Raw genomic sequence first — 20603 nt, 5'->3', positions numbered from 1 at the left:
ACGCGGCATTTGTGTTTATTATTACCTTATTTTTATTTTATTATTATTAATTTATTCATTCATTCTTCATTCATTTTCTTTTCGGTTTAGTCCCTTTATTAGTCTGTGATCGCCACAGCGGAATGAACCGTCAACTTATCCAGCATATGTTTTACGCAGTGGATGGCAGGAGGGCCAGCTGGGGCTTCGGGACGGAGTGAAAGGAATTTGCCCCGAGTCTGGGAAAGATATCTTGATAAGCCTAAGCCACATTGAAATATAATTTAAAGAATTACATTATCGGATATAATAAAATCGCATTAAATAAATAAACCAATATAAAACAAGCAAAAGCAAGCTATAACAGTTTAGGTAGGCCTATACATAAATAAAACCGTTAAAGCCAAATCAAACTTTTATTTTACAAGATATTTTCTTTTAAAAGATTTTAGATATTTTCTAAAAACAATAAACACCAGAGAAGGTTTAGAATTTATAAAGTATTTGGATATGATGATAATAATCAAATCGTGCAAACAGCATTTTTGGGAACACGTTTCAGGTCTCTCCAGTGCATTTGGGCTGAATGTTTGACTGTGTCTAAATGAGGATGTTATAAAATACATTTTCTACCGAGTTATTAACGGATGCACGATGCCAACAGTCGGGGGACGTTCTGGGGGCTGGGTTTGCGTTACGCGCTGCGAGCTATAGGCCGACAGTGGAAATGCGACATGACTTCGGTCTCGATGCCCATTAACACCTGAAAGACAAGCTTTTGGTTATGAGACGGGGGAAGGGGTATGTCTCCACCCTCAAGTGTTTTCCACAAACATGGTTACACAAAATCCAAAACTCTCGAGGACGGATGGCGTAACCGTAGCAAAACCTATGCGTTTTAAAACCAAACCGCAAATGGGGCCTTATGAAAATGAATGTTTCTATGCACAGCAACTTCTGGACTGAACTATACTTGTTATTTAAAATATCTCTATTACGCTCTAGCATTCGCCAAAACGAATTTGTACATACAAACACCGAACATAGCCTAGCTGAATAGGGTGTTGCCTGCTGAGCCATGACAGCAGCAGACAATTCCGCACGACCATAAAGCCTTCACCCGACAGTTATTTTCTAATATTCACAACGCGAGCCACAACAATAGACATGCCATGCCCATCATCCTTACAGACAACTTCGCTTTAAACTGTATTAAGGTCCCATTTACACTGCACAGCAGTTTTATATAAAACGTTAATGATACATATAACAGGCTACATTTTGATGGTGAAATAACCTTTTAAACGATGGCTTTTTATTTCAGTATTCAAACATTAAATAACGAATGCATCAAGTGAAATAACGAATATGCAAAAACACATGTATATAAATATAAAGGACTATTATAATTAGCAAAATGCTGCTCTATAGACAAATACTGCTTGACATTTTAGAAAATGTTTTGCGTATACCCAGTACCGAGAACAAACAAACAAAAGCACATGGCTTGTTAATCAATTTAATCAAGCTCTAGCCATGAATAAAATAATAGACTATTTTATTATTTTAATATTTTAGACGACGGGTTAGTAATTATATTATAAATGGTTATGTTCAGATCAATGAAATAATAACTTTAATAATTCTGCTTTGCATTTTTCTATGCATTACTAACATCACTAAACCATACATTTGTTTTATAAGTTAACCAAATATTTGCAGAGATTCAGCGGTTTTTTTTTTCTGACGCGTCAAATTCAAATACAAAACATACTGAGCCATTAAGTAAAAAAACAAAACAAAACAACAGTTATAGCTACTTTAAAGGAGAACATTGACGTTTTGAAAAAAAAAACTGAACTGAAACTAAAGTATTAAAAAAACAAACCTGCTAGACTTAATTTATGTCCTGCGGCAAAAATATTTTTATTATAATCTGCTTAAAATAGGTCAAATTATTTTATTTTTTTCTGCTTTTGATGAAGCTGCATTCAACTTAAGCTCAATGTCGGCAATGTCTTTAAATAAATAATATATCTAGGCCTATTTTCATTATTCATTAATTTTCATTATTCGTTTATTATTATCTATTATTGTTGAGACATAAAATGAGATAGTAAACTATAATCAACAACGAAAATGTAAGTAAAAACAGAAATAAAAACATAAATGAAAATGTCTTGTCTTAGTCCTGTCAAAATAGCAAACACTGAACATCTCTCTATATTTAGGTTAAAAGACTGCTTTATTTATTTATTTATTTATTTATTTATTTATTTATTTATTTAAAACTACTTATTTGTACTGAATGTTTATGCTTTCATTTTAGTTGCAAAAAGATCAGAAATTGATCTCGCACGCGCAGGGAAAAAAGGCAATTATGCCACACATGACTTGCATCGCTCTCATGCCAAGTTTTGAGGATAAATTCGCATTTAGATGCTGCTTGAAATAAAATAAAACTATCAAAAAGCACATTAAAAACTTTAATAAAAAAATTAAAACATTCATAAAGGAGTATCTTATGGAAAAACACTATGGGCCCTGCTTTCGGTTTTAAAAGAATCAAGCAGCTTTAAAAAATATCTAATTTGCTGAAGAGAAATGACACGGAAAAAAAAATAAAATAAAAAGATTAAACATATCGGGACTGTTAAAAGAAAATTCCTCTTTGATATATTCTTTCGACTCCGATACATCAGCTAAGATTATGAATGACGGAGTGTCTCTCCTGCTTCAGCAGCGTGTCCCGCTGGTTAAACGATGAGGCAGAGAGAATGCGCTGCTTAGTGAACCTAACGCGCCATTATTTTAATTCTATATTCGTGAAGAATGAGCCAACCGCATATGCTTAGTCCTGTTGGTCGGGACTCTGCTTTATAACTTAGTTTATTACAATAATCACACTTAGCTTTGCCATCGTTCTTCACATGTTGCCACTCGGCACATCTTGCGCTCCATCTTTAAACAAATGTTTACATTATTGAGGTGCTCTCCGGCGGCGAAGTTTCTGGCAGAGTAGCGAGTGAAAAAATGTGCTTGCAGAAATTGGAATCAAAATTTAAATTATATATAACAAGCATCGTATTCTTTCTAATCCTCGCCCAGTTTTAATACAAGTTGTTTTTATATTTGTGGCTGTGAAGTTTATTCCTATATATATATAGCCTACTTTATTTTTTTATACTTTAAGTGATCTGCTTGAGGTAGGTCACGTTTATCAATGGTAAGTTTTAGCCTAAGTTTACATCAATAACATAATGTGTATTGTCCTTTACCATACAAAAAAAAAACAAGAAAAAAAAACATTATTATACATAGTTGCCTGTAGCCTAAAGGCCGCAAATGCATTAAAAGGCAAGCGCATATCTTAGCCTTGAGTTTGTTCACACTCTGCCTGTATTAACATAAATGTTGTATTTTAATATAGCTTATTTTGATGAATTAGCTCTAACCTTCGACAGTTTTTTCTTCTTTTTCCGCGGTTATGCGGCATTATATTTCACACACATTTGCAAGGTGACTGAATATGAAGTTAAAATACAAAACATACTGAGCCATAAGTAAAAAAAAAACAAAAAAACAAAACAACAGTTATAGCTACTTTAAAGGAGAACATTGACGTTTTGAAAAAAAAATGAACAGAACTGAAACTAAATTATTAAAAATAAACCTGCAAGACTTAATTTATGTCCTGCGGCAAAAATAATTTTATTATACTTTTAGTGATCTGCTTAAGGTAGGTCAATTTATTTTTCTCAGTGTTTCACGTACTGTACGGCAATGTCTTTAAATAAATAATTTATTTAGGCCTATTTTCATTATTCATTTATTTTCATTATTCGTTTATTATTCGTTTATGTACAATTGTTGAGACATAAATAAGATAGTAAAATATAATCAACAACGAAAATGGAAATAAAAACAGAAATAAAACATAAATGAAAATGTCTTGTCTTAGTCCTATCAAAATAGCAAACACTGAACATCTTTCTATATTTAGGCTGCTTTATTTATTTATTTATTTATTTATTTATTTATTTAAGACTACTTATTTGTACTAAATGTTTGTGCTTTCATTTTAGTTGTCTTTTACTTCTTCAATTCTATTTTCCAAAACGAATCCTCTTTGCACTTAAAAAGTTTACAATAAAGCGTGTTAACAAATTTTAAATGATTAATGAAGGAATTATAATGCTTTGACTTATTGTTTAATATCATTTACAAGCACAGTAGCTGTATGGGCTATTTCTGTCCGTTCGCATCCCGTCCCTTTGCGCCCCCTGGCGGCTCATTCACAAACTGCGGTCATACACTAAAAACAGAGCGGCACCTATTTCAAACGGCGGCGGTACCAGCCGCGGCGTTAATAGCCACTTTGAACTCTCACCTACTGTATTTAATTCCTCAGACAAGTTTATTTCTATTTCTAGACTTTTTCAAGTCATTTGATACCCTTGAGCATCCTTTTTTGTCTTTAGACCAACTTTTGGGTTTGGTCCGAGCTTTTGTAGGGTAATTTTCATGTTCTATACTGATATATTCAGTAGTAAATCTCTGAATTCAGGATCATCTCCTGGAGTTTACATCAAAAGAGGAATCCATCAAGGATGTCCCATCTCACCTTTTCTTTTTAATATAGCTGTTGAACTTATGTCATTATATTAAAAAAATTCAGAGTACACTTTAGGTATTGATATACTTGGTAGGACTTTTAGTTTAAGTCAGTTTGCTGATGACACTCTATTAATTCTTAAAAATAGGGAGGTGCTTCCTTTAGCTCTTGTCAAAATCTCTGTTTCCTAAAGCTTCTGAATTCACCTTAAACCTAAGAAAATGTGGAATATTAACTATTCAGAATTGTGCTTTAAGAGAATTAGAGGGTATTCTAGTAAAAGAAGAAGTTAAATATTTGGGAGTTACCATCACCAAAAATTCTGTTAACCCTTAAAGACCTAGAGGTATTTTGTGGGCACCTAATGGGCCTATATTATTATTTTTTTTTAAAGCAGTTTTATTTTTATTTTAGCAGTCAGCCTCAAGTGTCATATATCATTTTGAACAGGAGAACCTGAAGTTTCAATCTGTATCATTTAATAGAGAATGTGCAAATTTTAATATTAAAATGGAAGGTATGAAAAAAATCCCTAAATCATTGGCTAGCTAGAGACCTTTCCATATAGGGTAAAATTCTTTTGACTGGGATTATCTAAAATTATATATTTAACTTTTCCTTTATATACTCCTCCTAAAATAGTTAAATCTATTAATTAAATATTATTTAAATTTATTTGTAAAAATAAAACACATTATTTACGTAAGAATTATATGATCAAAGAGTTTGAATATGGAGGTTTAAAAGCTATCGATTTTGAATGTCTTCTTTTAGAGTTAAATGATTGAAAGAGTGTTTAGCAAAGCCTTATTCAATATTGTATCATATCCCAAATAATTTGTTTAAAAAAATGGTGGCCTTGAATTTGTATTAAGATATGATTATGATTGTTCAAAACTTCCTTTGAAGCTGTCTACTTTTCATAAGCAAGCACTACTTTTTTGGAAAATGATATTTACCCATAATTTTCCCCTCATTAATCCACTCTTTGAAATAAAAGGGCTGTTATTATTAACAGGAAATCATTGTTTAGAGGTGACTGGTACAATAAAGGCATTATATTTATTAATGATTTGTTAGATGTAAATGGACTGCTATCTCATAACGAATTTTTAAATAAATATAGAGTTAAAATCATAGATAAAGGTTATACTGAAATTTGCGAGGCTATACCTATTGCTTTGTTTAGGTTAATTCAAAGTAATTGTTTTGATCTCCCATTTATACTTATAACTTTTCTTCCATTTTTAAAAATATCAAATGTTGATATTTTCGATGGTAAATGTAACATCAAGCTTATTTACAAACAATTTAAACGCTTATCATTGGTGATTTTAAGTGTCATCATCTAGGAGTTGTTAAACCCTTAGTAGAGGACAAAGCTTTTACCTTTTATCTTAAATATCCCGTAGCACCCAAGGTTAAGGAAACTCACTACAGAATTGTATTCAGGATATATCCTGTGAATTAGTTTATTCAAAAAAACTCTGATGTTGACAAGTGTAGCTTCTGCTTAAATCTTCCAGAAACACTCGATCACTTATTTTTTTCTTGTGAAATTACTTTTAAATTCTGGTTTGACATCCATCCTTGGCTTTCATTAAAGATGATTTCAGTCCCCCCTATTGTTTTAGAAGATATTTTATTTTACAAAGCTGATTTACATTGTTCTTTCTCTGATGTTGTGAACTTTATTTTAATGAGTGCTGACCCTCTTTCAGGTGTTTTCTTTCTGAGGTAGAGAAAGTGGTTCAAAGCTTCAAATACTTCAGAAATCAAAGTAAAATAACTGAAGCTCTCTGTACTTTATTTTTTAAAACACTTATTGTCATAATGTTTTGTTTTTCTTTTGATGTAGATCTTTTGTTGCAGTTGTAACAAATTAAATTTATTTTATATATTTTAATGTTAAATATGCCTTGCGATGTTGACTGTTCCCTGTTTTGTGATGTAAACTTTTTTGCAACAATAAAAAAAAAACACTTAAACTTAGTGGATTAAACAAGTTTTTCAAAATTGTTTTAAAATGTTTGGATTAAAAGTTTTGATCAACTTCAAATTTTAAATGTCGATGTATATGAGAGACAGCAGATATGTTGTGTAAAGTGGAAAACGAGGGAGAAATTGATCATGTCCTGACTGCAACAGTAAGTGGCCAAAAAAAAACTGAACAAAAAAGACTTTTATTTTGGTGTGGTGTGTGACGTCATTAGGCTGCGCCGCTTCCGCGCTGCAGTTCAACTGGAGGAAGGTTTGTTTCACAACTTTACACATATAAACCGATTGATTAAAGTTTCAGGTTTTTCTTCCAATATGACATACCTGCTGTTGACTTTTATTTTAATTCTTTATACAACGTAGTACTATTTTAATCTCAGTAATCGAGGGCTATTGTTTGAACAACAGAAATGTGTTTTAATGAAGGTTTTATTTATTTACTAGCATAATGTCATTCTAATATAAGTAAACAATATTCTATATATATATATATATATATATATATATATATATATATATATATATATATATATAATAAATGGAGAACTAGTTTTTATTAGGTCATTTGTTTGTGGCTATTGTTTCTTGTTTAGACTTACCTGATTTATTTTTGTCAATCACTCTCATATAAAGAAACTGTTGAAGCAAGTGTTGAAGAGAAGTTATTTTGTTTCTGTTCATTGTTTTGTTCATTTTAAACAGAATAAAGTGTCCAAACACAGAGAAAAACTCCTGCTGAAGCGACTGATCTCCACACTGTTATAAAGATGGCGTTTATTAAAGAGGAGAGTGAAGATGTGAAGATTGAAGAAACATTCACAGTCAAACAGGAAGATCTGCAGGAACAAACAGGTTGGTTTTCATTCTCGAAACCAACTCAGTCATTTGATCTTCATTCAGATATATTTTAATAATAAGAATACTAAATTAAATCCATCTTGCAGCCCTGAGTGTGCTGCCTAGTTCTCCTAAATGCACATAAGCACTTATTGAAAGACAGGAACGAGTTTCTTTTGTTACTTGTTCTCGTGTCTTTTGTCATTATTTTATGTATTATTAGTCTCCCATTTTCTCTACCTTCTTAAGGTTATTGCTTTTCTTGTTCTCCTACTGTTTGTAAGGTGTCCTTGAGCACTAAAAACGTCCTTGAGCACTAATGTAATTTTAAAATTATTATTGAACGAATCCTTATATTTGCGCGTCACTATACAAACTTATCAGGACTTTGATAAAATGAAAATGGAAAGGATTGGAAGGACATTTGCTGTGCTCTATCATTGATAGGGAAAAGGAAACTCTTTGCTAGATTGACTTTGTATCCAGAAACATTTCCAAATTCTGAAATTATTGTAAGAGCTTTTGGAATACATGTGTCTGGATTCGACAGAAAAAGAAGATCATCCGCATATTATTATTAATATAGTCAGTCGTCGACTGAGGTGGGCCGGTCTAAGGCTTGAAATTCCAGAGCTAAAAAGGAGTCCCACTCCGGCCCTGTTCCCTGTCTGCTTTACACATTTTAGAAAAACATTTTGTTGTAATTATGAATATATACAAATAAAAATTCCATTTACAGCTTTCAAATCTGTCTTATTAATATGACCAAAATTACTTTTATGATCAATTATGTAAGAGAGTCTGAAAACTGGACTGACACGGTTTCAATTTACTATAACTTCTATGTTAAGTGGCTTTGACACAATTTACATTGTAAAAACACTAGATAAATAAAGATGACATGAATTGAATCTGCTTAAATGTGTACATGTTAATGGACTAAACAAAATATGATCTGATTTATTTTACATTTACCATGCATCAAAATTGCAGTGTGTGTAGCCAATGTTTCCAGTGTCTTTTTACTTTTCAGCTTTTGATGAGAGTTTTTAAGACTTTATGAAAACATGTTTTATTTATTTCAGACCCAATTGAAGAGAATGAGGGCAGTAAAGAGGAGGAACATCATGTCAAAATTGAGAAAAAAACTCATTTACAGACTGATGGTATTTTGAAAAGGGGAGACAAAAATTGTTTCACCTGCACTCAGTGTGGAAAGAGTTATGGAAGTAAAGGCTATCTTAAGATTCACATGAGGATCCACACTGGAGAGAAACTATTCACATGCCCTCAGTGTGGGAAGAGTTTTGGAAGAAAAAGGGAACTTAAGATTCACAGGAGGATCCACACTGGAGAGAAACCATACACATGTACTCAGTGTGGGAAGAGTTTTAGCCAATCATCAAACTTAAATCAACACATGAGGATCCACACTGGAGAGAAACCATTCACATGCACTCAGTGTGGAAAGAGTTTCAGCCGATCATCACACCTTAATGAACACATGATGATTCATACTGGAGAGAAACCATTCACATGCACTCAGTGTGGGAAGAGCTTTGGAAGAAATTTCGATCTTAAGATTCACATGATGATTCACACTGGAGAGAACCCATTCAGATGCACGCATTGTGGGAAGAGTTTTAGCCAATCATCATCCCTTAATCAACACAAGAAGATCCACACTAGAGAGAACCCATTCACATGCACTCAGTGTGGGAAGAGTTTCAACCGATCATCATCCCTTAATAATCACAAGACGATCCACACTAGAGGGAAACCCTTTACTTGCACCCAGTGTGGAAAAACCTTTAACTACTCATCACACCTTTATGAACACATGCGGATCCACACTGGAGAGAAACCATTTACATGCACTCAGTGTGGGAAGAATTTCAACCAATCATCAAACCTTAATCGACACATGAGGATCCACACTAGACAGAAACCATTCACATGCACTCAGTGTGGGAAGAGTTTCATCTGCTCATCATCCCTTAATCTACACATTATGAGCCACACTGGAGAGAAACTTGCACTTAAGCAGCGGTCACAATGGACTTTTTCCCCCATGGATTTCCATTCATACGCACGGGAATGTGTCAGACCGGAAACCAAGTTTGTGTGTTAAGTTTCGCAGTTCACTGCATTGCAAAGTTCAAGCTTGGTGAACTCTGACCTGCAAAATCGCATCACTTGACTGTGTGAGACCAATCAAAGATTAAAACATGACCTTTCTGGACAGAAATGTAAAATATGGACCAATAGCTCGCTTTTTATGTCTAATAATCTTGTTTAATCCCGCCGCTTTTCACAGCGCCAAACAACAGAATTTTGCATGCTCAAACTCAAACTAGTATGACCGCAGCTGGGGTGTGGGATGAGTTTCAGCAACTCCTCAGACCTTAATAAACACATGAAGACCCACACTAGAGATAAACCATTAAATGCACTCAGTGTGGGAAGAGTTTCAACCGATTAGCAAACCTTAATGAACACATAAAGATCCACACTGGTGTGAAAGAGTATATGTGCTTGAGTGTGAGAAGACTTTTATTTCAAAATTTTAACTGCACCCGACGTTTCACACTGGAGAGACCCTACAAGTGTTCACACTGTGACAAGAGGTTTAATCAGTAACACATCTGAAAACACAAAAGAGGATTCACACTGGAGAGAAACCGTACAGATCTGATGAGTGTCTACAGAATTGGACAAAAGTTGCACACATGATATGAATGCAGCAAAACATTTTCTCATGTGCACAGGATGTTTCATGTCTGAATAATGTTTGAAAAGGCTGAGTGACGATATATTGTTTTCCAACACTCCTACATTGCAGTAGGTGGGGTTGTAAATGTGTTGCGCTCCTCGCGTTTACCGTAAACACAATGATGGCGGCTGAGAGAAGAACAGTTTCATAAACATCTGACAAACAGCATCTCAGCAGCTTAAAATCTCTCTTTGCAAGTGATTGTACAGGTGCGGATACATCTGTACTCCACTCTCCAGTGTATTTATGTAGCTAGTGTTGTTTTGGATGATGTTCTCTGTCTGACTACCTGAATGAGTAGCATCACTGGAAAGACATAAATAAATAAAGATGCATTATGAATATTTTATGATTTAGGCAGAGTGACAGGTATTAAGTTTTACAATATTAATACACTTTGATGATCCCAAGACTCCAGATTAGAGTATGTGGTAAATCCTGATTGGATGCCTGCATTACTCATCTATGGGTATATAAAAGTTGTTGTGCTAGGCTGCTAGCTAATCCAGGACGCTGTGGCTACTCAGGAGTCCTCCTGTCAAGACCTGCCATCTCATTTAATCTTTAACCTTATGGTTTTGTTTTGCATTGCTTATATCATGTAGTAAAAGTGTTGTTGTGATTATATCCTAAGTTCTTTATCTTCATTATTATCCCTAGACATTTGTTGGTTGCTTTGATTCATGGTTTTATGAGTTACATTTTATAATAAATAATTTGCATTCAGGCTATTTTGTTGGCTCATCTCTCTTTTATGTTGCGACTCAAACAAGCAGATCATAACACTTTGTGAAATGTGTCCGGTTGTATTTAAGATCTTGTCCTTTCAGTCATGACCATAGGTGAGAGTAGGAACCTTGATTGAGCGGTAAATTGAAAAAAATTGCCTTTCATCTCAGCTCGTTTACCACAACAGACAATCACATCAACTGCAAAACTGCTGCTGCTGCACTGATCCATCTTTTAATCTCACATTCCATTCCTCATGAAAAAAACGCAGATACTTAAGCTACATTTGAGTTAAGGACTTTCCTTCAAATTGGAGATGGCCACCTTTGTCCAGTCGAGCACCATGGTCTCTGACTTAGAGGTGCTGTTTCTTTCCCTGCCATGTCACACTCAGCAGTAAACAGCAGTGGTGGGAGTAACAAATTACAACTACTCACGTTACTGTAATTAAGTACATTGTTGGGGTAATTGTACTTCCATGGGTATAATTTTAAGCCTGTAATTTTACTTGTACTTGAGTACAAATTAAGCTGAGTAATCTACTTTGTAACTTTTAAAATCACAATTCGTTACAGAGTACTGTAAATAAATTATTATTTCAACCCCACACTGACCAGCATTTCTGTAGCCAATAAAAAAAGGTCATCTTAATGGACCAATGAAAAGCCTGGTATATTATTTGAACCGAAAAACAAGTTCAGGCTACTGCAGATTTACGTGAGCTGACCGTCATCATCATACAGTCACGAAGTTATCAATAGACATATGGAGATTTAAGACAGAAGAAATGAGGAAGAAAAAGCAGAGGATGAATGCCCATGGCCACACCCGGAGGAGCTGTTCACCTACAGGTACATAGGGAAGAAAGGGGACAGCTGTGCTGATGCAGTGTGAATAGCTATGTTATCATCTTAAATGCTAATTAAATGTATGCCCAAAACTAGAATATTGCATAAAAGACTATGCAAATAAAGCAGCGTTTCCGTCCAACAAGTCAAAGAGAACAAAATCGCCACCTTCTGATTAACTGGCGACAAACATCAAAAGTAAAAACAGAATATGCATCGGTGGGAGCAGCTACGGGACTATATTATCTTCATTTAATAAATGACTTGCAGTGAACGCGCGCTGGCGTTTGAAGGCGCGAGACATGGAGTGCAGACACTCTTGACAATTTTGGAGGTCATTAAAATACTAATATAACAATACTGAAATGGTTGAGGCAGTTTAGAATGACCAAAACAACACTTTAGATGTTTTACAATGTGCTTAGCCTGCTGTTTTGTACATTCACACACATTTTCGAAAAATATTCGCATTATAGCATTTCCATCAACCGTTTTTATGTGCATATCCAAAAAGCGCATACAATAAGTGAATGAAACCTGCCCTCTGCTGTGCCATCTGGCTTACACAGGGTTTCCGAGGGGTCTTAAAAGGTCTAAAATATAAACATCTAAAATTTAGGCCTTAAAAAGTCTTAAATTCGCTGTTCTAGGTCTTAAATATGCTTGCACAGGTCTTACTTTTCCGATGTCCATGTAATGCTACTCCTAATGCTCATTTAAATAATTTTTTGTTGTTGCTTGGTGTTACATCCCTTGGATGTATTTATTATTATTGTTGTTTGTTTATGTGTTTACTGCCCATTGGGAGTGGTTATGTTGTGTGTTTTCTCTTTTACTTTCACTGTGTCTCTCTGCCTGCTCACTAGGTAGAGCTGATTGGGCCCAGGTGGTGCTCATCATTGGAGCGTGCTGCAGTAATGCGCTGCTACAAAACAGTGCTCCAGACTCGTGAGTGTTGTGGTCATACGTTGTGGGTGTTGATCTGGTTGGTTGTAAAAAGGAGTTTAATGGGCGAGTGAGTTCAATTTTAGTTTTTGTGTGTTGAGAAGCTTGTTTGTTTTTGCCTAGTGGAATTTTACAGGCAGTGTGTCTGTTTTCTTAGTTGTTATTTAAATACATTTATTCTTTTGTGTGTGGTACGTAAAAGGTAATTGTATTATTTCTTTGTCTGACTTTTTGATATAAAAATTTAAGCTGTAGGGAGAGGGTGCCATTTTTATTTTTGTAATTGTTTGACTGTGTTTATTGATAGTAAGGGAGTTGAGGAAAGCCTGTGTTGTTTCTTCTTTTACCTGAAATTAGGTTATTTAGTACTCCTCCTGAGCTAGACCGGTTTTGTATGTTGTTTTGGTTAATCCTTCTCCTAAAAATTTATGCTTCATTTATTGTTTAAGAACCAAATAATAAAATAACTTAAGTTTACTCTTGTGGTTGTTTCACATTTCTGAGGCAGGATTGAAGTGTTCCCTCAATATTTGTTTATTTAATTTATACACAATTCATTAATTTGGTCTTCTTTTTTCTCAAATTCTAAATTTTTAATTTTCTTTGTTGTTTTCCTTCCCTAACCCTAGACCAAAAAGAGGAAGGGAAGTAACACTTGGTTTCGTGGTGATGTAGTTCTTTATTTCACTAGTCCTAATGTAATTTGCGGTATTAAAACTACAAATAAGACCAGCGTGCCATAGCTCAGTGTGCGCGGTATATGTGTCGTCATTGCCGTGTTTGCGGAGGTTCACTTTGGAAGCCTGCGACATGATTTTTGGGTGAAGAGTTCATGCGGCGCCGCGTTTGATTTGAGTTGAATAGGAGTCACTTTGAAGGGATTTTGTCTGAAACAGTGTAACTGTACAGACATCTTAACGATCCGACCATGCGTGATCACCATAGAGATAACCTGACCAATAATTCTTGGCTAGAAATAGTAACAGCCGTGGAAAGGAAGTGTTTTGTTAAAAAGTTTGGAAAAACCTGGGGGATAAGTTTGTTACAACAAAAAAGAGGCCATGGCAAAAGTGGAGACCCAGGTGGTTTTAATATTACAGAATGTTTTCCCACCATTTGTAGGTTTTACACTGATGTATATTTTTGAAGTTAAAGCAATGTAACAAAAATTAAGTAACAAATTAAGTCTTTGATAACTGGAAAAGAAAATATGAACCTGTCGGCTTACAGTATACTGATGCCCAATTTCTAGTCTTTATTAGTGATAATGGACAGGTTTGTTGGACCATTATTGCATTTTCAGCTCAAAGGTAGAGGACAAAAACTAGCCAGACAATAATTTGTCAATTGTTGATTGGGCAAAATAATTAAAAGTTTCTTTTGCTATTATTCTTGCCAGAATAAAAAATATAATTGTAGAGTAGGCGAGGCAGTGGCGCAGTAGGTAGTGCTGTCGCCTCACAGCAAGAAGGTCGCTGGGTCACTGGTTCAAACCTCGGCTTTTCCGCACTGACACATTAGTGAGGGTGTACCATTTTGCAACATTAAGTACTTCCCCACCCCATACAGTCAGGGACATGCTGTATGTCGCATCGGCAACCTTATAAGACCTGGTCATCATTTTTTGACTACTGCGGGTGTATGCATCTCAGGCTTCATTTAACTGCAGCACCTTGACTTTGATGTTCACCTAAAACAGAAAAACACAACATACTTTTGTGACACAAAAAATTTTTTTATAAAGCAACAACATAACCTTACACTAATTTCACATTTAAATCATACAATTAATATTACACTACTTACAAATGCAGCAATACGTATAATGAAAGTAGTGTTAGTATTAAAAATGTAATTATCAATAAAATCTATTTAAAATTGTAAAATTAAGCACTTGATTATAATTGCAGCAATACAAAATAAATAAATTACTATTCACACACACAAACTAAACTCTAAAATTTAGCACAGCACTGTTATCTACTACACTGTAAACCCAAATATGGGTTTACAGTAACGATGTAACTCGTTGCCTCAATTTTTAAGTTCATGAACTTAAAAAATTAAGTTTTCAAAACAAATATTTTGATTACATGCTACTTAGACCTTTTCATTAAAGTTAAATTAAAACTTGTTATGAAACCAATTTAAATATTTTAAGTTACAGTAACTTAAAATTTTGCTTAAAATTTCATGGCATTAAGTTAACATTACATAAAAAAATAAGTACACAAAGAACCATTTTAAGTTGAATCAACTCAATATTTAATATTGTCTTTGTCTTTTTGTTTTAAGTACCAGTAACTTGTATTATACAAGTAGAATAACATTTAAAAAACAATAATCAAAACTAAATTTGACACTGCAGAGCTAATTTAAAAGGATAAAACCTGAAAAGCAGATTTAAGACCACACCTCTGACAATAAAAATTCACGAACCTGCATGAACTTTTACAAAAACATGAACCATTTAAAACTAAATTACCTATATGGTTACAAAGTACTACCCAGCTGTACTTAACAACTCTTAAAAACAAGAGCTGCATTAATGACAAATAACATTAATAAATGCACATTGTGAAAAAAAAATGCAGAAACCTTTTAACCAGTATTTTCACAAAAACAAATTACATAAAACTCGAGGAATTGCCAGGCCTACATTCGCATCAAATCATTTTTGAGACTCTGTAACTTGGGTGACAGTTTACCCTTGTCAAGACAAAGTAAAATCTTTTGAATGATTTCAAAAGTGTTGGCCAGTCCTTTGTGATAGTTGAGGTGAAAGTGCATAGATCAGTCCAAACAATACCAGGAAGAATCTGGAGAGGCTGCTCAAAATCTTACTCTCGATGACAAGTTTTTCACAGGTTGAAAGAGAACTGAACTTATGTCATTTTCTTTGACGACTGCGAGGAGGGCCACTGCAACATCTGTAAGCTCTGGCTCATCAGAAAATCAGCTCATCAGTGTCCTGTAAGATAAAATAGATGTTAAAGCAAAAACAGAAGATTGGTCAAGTCAGCCTAGCAAACAGTAAACAAAAGTTGCAATAAATTGATACTATGCTAAAAAAAAAAAGAAAAGAAAACGCTTAGTTTTGCTTAAAGCAATTTAGTACTAAAATAATTTTACAGTGAGGTCAAAGAAAATAAATCGCACAAACTATTTGGTTGGAAAGACAGAATAAGAGAAATGTACTGTATGCATGTATGTATGGCGACGCGATGGCGAAGTAGGTAGCGCTGTGGCCTCACAGCAAGATGGTCGCTGGTTCGAGCCTCTCCTGGGTCAGTTGGTGTTTCTGTGTGGAGTTTGCATGTTCTCCCCGCATTCATCTGGGTTTCCTCCGGGTGCTCCGGTTTCCCCCACAGTCCAAGGACATGCGATACAGGTGAATTGGGTAGGCTAAATTGTCTATAGTGTATGAGTGTGTATGGATGTTTTCCAGTGATGGGTTGCAGCTGGAAGGGTATCCGCTGTGTAAAACATATGCTGTATTAGTTGGCGGTACATTCCGCTGAGGTGACCCCAGATTAATAAAGGGACTAAGCCAAAAAGAAAATGAATGAATGTATATATGCATGTATGTATAAGAACTGTTTGGTGTGGTAATGTAATGTTTTTTTAAATACTCACCATGCAGGTCCTTAAAAACCCAGTGATTTCCTCACGTAGATCACAGAGCATAAACAACAGTGACACACTTGATGTGCACATCATGGACTCCTATAACGATAAAAAGAAAACTGTATATAATTGAACTGTAAATGTTAAACATTATAATCAGATATACAAAACCAGACAAATACAAAAAAAGTGTTCAAAATGTTTTAGTGGTGTAGTGTTCAAAGTTCATTTGAATCATCAAATTTTTCAAACTTTTAATCTTTTAATAAAGTTTTAGCCTATAAAATGCACAACAATATTTTTACCTGTTCATCATGGATTCTTAGGATTTCATTTAAAGTATCTGATATCTTCCCGGTTCTGGCTGCCTTCTATCGGAACAAGGTCATTAGGCTAGGAAGGTGTTGGTCAAGCTCAGAGTAGAATGTGTTGGGCAGGTTCTGGTTTTCCGTTGGAACTCTGCATACACCTAAATCTTAAAACAATGACAGACAGGGAACACAGCCATATTCATTATGTGAACCTGGTTAATCTACTACCCCCTCAAACAAACAAGCCCCTGAATGTGGTATATGTTATCAAGAAAGCAATAACAGAAAAAAGTGTTACCCCATTACCTCAGATTCCATCTTAAGCCAACAACCTAAAAAAAAAAAGCGAGATTAATGCTAGATAGTGTATATTTATCCAGTAATGAAATATGTAAAGCCTTTAGGAGTTTTTAAATCATTAAATTAAATTGAAAAGTTATTTATGTTGATGTAACCCCAAACAAAAAGGGCACTACTATATAATAGACAGTTGTGGCTGTTAAATGTTAAGCCGGAATGTGATTGTTGTGGACTACATCACTGTTTTATCTCTAAACAGATGTCATCAGTCAAAACTAAAGTGCAACAGTTATATATTATTTTTCCATACTAGACTTAAAATATATTAAACTGTTTAGACACATTTCTACAATGACACTTGCTCTCCAAGTCCCCAGTTTGTATCAATGGCACACCAACACATTGTGGAAAGTATGTTTTCCAAGTTATATCGTTTTTAAAGGGCCATGACACCCCCCACTTTCGGTTAAAGTCTACTTCAGATTTTTTTCAAAAGATGCATGATAAATGGGCGTGGCCAGCAAGGGAAGAACGTAAGCGAACAACTGTTGTTGTCAGTTAGCTCACAAAATGAGACAAACCGTGAGGAGACGCTTGAGTTTATAGTTCACAAAGTTAAAATGCAAAGAAATGAACAGTGATTTAATGCCCTGCTACATTTGTTATTCATTATTTCATATACACATAACCACAATTTATATCATTATAAAGATAAGTGTGTTCATGTAAACACTATAAATGAGGACTTCTCCCTCAATCCCCGTATCCAGCAGACTCAGTGCAGCAGGTCTCCTGACCTGTCTATTTTAATCATTAGCCCTACTGGTAATCTGGAGGATTTAGGCGAACACAGCAGCACGGCGATGTGTCTGAATGTGAACGAACTCCTGATAAAAGACAGCGTCCGCCATTCTCTAATTCTCGTGCTGCTCTCCCGACAAAAATGCTTGCAGCACACACACAGCTTTGCTGTATGGTCGGCCCTGACAAGATCGCGGGGGAAAACATGCAACAAACCCCGTGGATCATGGAAACAAACGCATATGAGCCTTCATGAACGGCTAAAAACTGTCGGTCTGTGTCTCACAGCTCGGGCTTGACTCTGGCAGGTCTGATGAATAATTAAGCAGCCGGCTCTTCTCATAGGATAAGAAAACTCCGCTATGAATAATAATGAGAAACCGACGCGTCATCATTTCACTTGCAGTTCTGCGCTACGTCGCCGATTTTGATCCCGCCCCAAAAATCATTTTAAACCCGGTAGCTGAAATTAGCTGACAAAAGCTCAAAATTATCCAGTTTTCCCCACAATTAAAGCTGAAAGGTGCTAACATTGTCTTAACTGATGCTCAACACACACACATCTGTTAATATAAAAAAAAGTTCTCCAGGGTGTCCTGAACCTTTAACACAGCAGACAAAAGCTGTGTCTCATTTCAGAGGCTGCATCCGCCGAATGATGCATTCGAAGTGCGATGCGTGATCGTGGCGCGCCGAAGGCTGTTTCATTTTAAAAAAATTCAAACGCAGCCTCAAAAATGCGTCCTTCACTTCCCAGGTAACAAAGCATACAACCGGTGGATCCTTCGCGGCCTCGAACATCCCAAGATTCATTGCTCGCTGGTAACGGCAGGACGTTTTTAAAAGGAAAACTCTGGATTAAATGTATGAATTGGGTTTATTTGACTTTGATATCTAAACACGTTTAAAAATAGACTATGACGTCTTACTAAAGAGGCACTCACCTTTGAAGTCTACATCCTTCGGAGGGCGCAGCCTCTGAAATAAGACACAGCTAAAGCCTGACGGATTCAGTGTTGCCAGATAGAGCGGTTTCCCCGCACAATTACTTAGACGGTTTTAAATACTGTGCGGGTAAAAATGACATAGGTGGGTAAAGAAACTTTGGCCGTCTTTGCAACGACGTTCCCCTCAGCCCCAGATAACACCTCCCGGTCCTCAACTCGGAACAGCATATGATAGCCTCCAGATTTCTGGGCGGTTGAATTTCGGCGGGTTTTGAGGCTGGAATCAGTCAAGTTACATCTGGCAACACTAGATGCTTATTTTTAAATTGCGTGTCAGTTACTATCTAAGCGCCTAATGTCGTGCAAGCGGAAATATAGACTACGAATCGTTCAAAAATTATATAGAAGTTAGCTAATGTAATGTGTAACATATGCTTTGATGGGTGTTTGTATCAGGCCCATTTCATCGGTTATTCCTCGCGAGTCGCGAGACATCCATTACTTTTGAATATGAATATACGTAACAGGTGAATGCTATTTAAAGTTTTGTCTAACTTTTTACAAAATAAGACCATGTTTATAATGCATGTAACACTTACTGTGACACCAGAGGTCCTGATAACTGCCGAAAGCTTGAAGCTGAAATCCTCCTCACTCACTGCAGTATTTTGTGGCGCCAAAAGTGAAGCATTGTGCGTTCCCACAATGTTGCAAAAGTCTCACGCTGAACTTGGAGCACTTGAACCTCGTGAGCCAATAAAATGTCACAGAAACAACAGCGGCATATTTTACTGCCTGTAATAATAATAGATATATTATATCTAATAGAATATTCTATTTTGGGCTTACATTAAACCAGCTGTTCTGTTTATTTTAGCCTGTTTATATGTATATATTTTAATTAAAAAATGACAAAACAATTGCTTAACCACACACACACACACAAATGGTACTGATTTCATACGCAGATAGCGTGTTGAAACTACAAAAAAAGTCTTATTTTATATATATATATACCTTTGTGATTTTTATTTTGCAGCACATTGTCAACCTTTTGTTGTGTTTAATAGTGCTATATAAATACAATTGACATTGACATTAAAAAGTAAAGTTAAATTATACTCCTAAGTGGAACTTACTTAATGAGCAAGTTGTTCCAGTTAATCAAAAATAATAAGTTCAATTCACTCAAAACCTATAAAAAAGTTACACAAACTTAAACTTTTTAAGTTAGTAGAACTACTTTAGAAAATTGAGTTTTTACAACTCAATCAATTTAATTATTTTGAACATTTGGGTTTACAGTGTTGCATCTTGTTCCATCCCAATTTTATTTAAAATAGCATCAGTAAAAATCACTCTGTGTCTAATAAAATATTCTAAGTTTGCCAGTTTTGTTTGTATAAAAATACCTCTCATGTTTTCCCATATGTTGTTCTCATTTGTTATCTCGTATTTTTGCATCCAGTATTCATTTGCCACAGGTTTCTTAAAAACTGCATCCCTAAAAACACAATAAAAACTTTTCACAGTACATTCCTTAAAATCATTCAATTTCTCCCCTATTCTCACATACACTTCCATTCCATCAACGTCATCTTTTCTTTATTTTCAATTTTTTGAATCCATTCTTGAGGGATTGCAGTTTTAATTATTTCGTACTTATTTTTTATTTCTTGTCTGCTATATTCTTCCTTTGCTTCTTCCATGGCATCAATAATGCATTGTACTGGTAAAAAACCTTCTTTAAACTCATATAAAATATCCCTTACTTTTACTATTCCTGCCACCCACCATTTCTTTAAAAAAATCCCTCCCTTGATTTAAAATGCAGTTGTTTAAGAAAAGAGGCTGATTTAAAATGTTCTCTCTCCCTAGAGGTTTAAAATGCAC

At 35.0% G+C, this 20603-nt stretch overlaps 1 protein-coding gene across 2 annotated transcripts; it reads left to right on the top strand.

Moving 5' to 3' along the window:
- Positions 1-6805: 6805 nt before the first annotated feature.
- LOC137490940 (uncharacterized) lies at positions 6806-10933 on the top strand. 2 transcript variants are annotated; one of them, XM_073947770.1, is made up of 3 exons: positions 6806-6845; positions 7295-7444; positions 8515-10933. In XM_073947770.1, exons 2-3 carry the CDS (start codon positions 7360-7362, stop codon positions 9558-9560), a joined length of 1131 nt encoding a protein of 376 aa, XP_073803871.1. In that variant the 5' UTR covers positions 6806-6845; positions 7295-7359; the 3' UTR covers positions 9561-10933. The 2 variants fall into 2 exon arrangements, with proteins under 2 accessions (XP_073803871.1, XP_073803872.1); XM_073947771.1 differs by lacking the exon at positions 6806-6845 and having other exon boundaries at positions 7293-7444.
- Positions 10934-20603: the final 9670 nt, after the last annotated feature.

Source organism: Danio rerio, chromosome 4, assembly GCF_049306965.1.
Source record: "Danio rerio strain Tuebingen ecotype United States chromosome 4, GRCz12tu, whole genome shotgun sequence".
Taxonomy (NCBI): domain Eukaryota; kingdom Metazoa; phylum Chordata; class Actinopteri; order Cypriniformes; family Danionidae; genus Danio; species Danio rerio.
This window is presented reverse-complemented; position numbering and strand designations above follow the sequence as displayed.

What these genes read in the sequence shown, in the direction of transcription:
- LOC137490940 (XM_073947770.1), top strand. Translation starts at nt 7,360, where the DNA reads ATGGCGTTTATTAAAGAGGAGAGTGAAGATGTGAAGATTGAAGAAACA. An exon ending in AGATCTGCAGGAACAAACAG is followed by an intron (nt 7,445 to 8,514) that starts GTTGGTTTTCAT and finishes TATTTATTTCAG; the next exon opens with ACCCAATTGAAGAGAATGAG.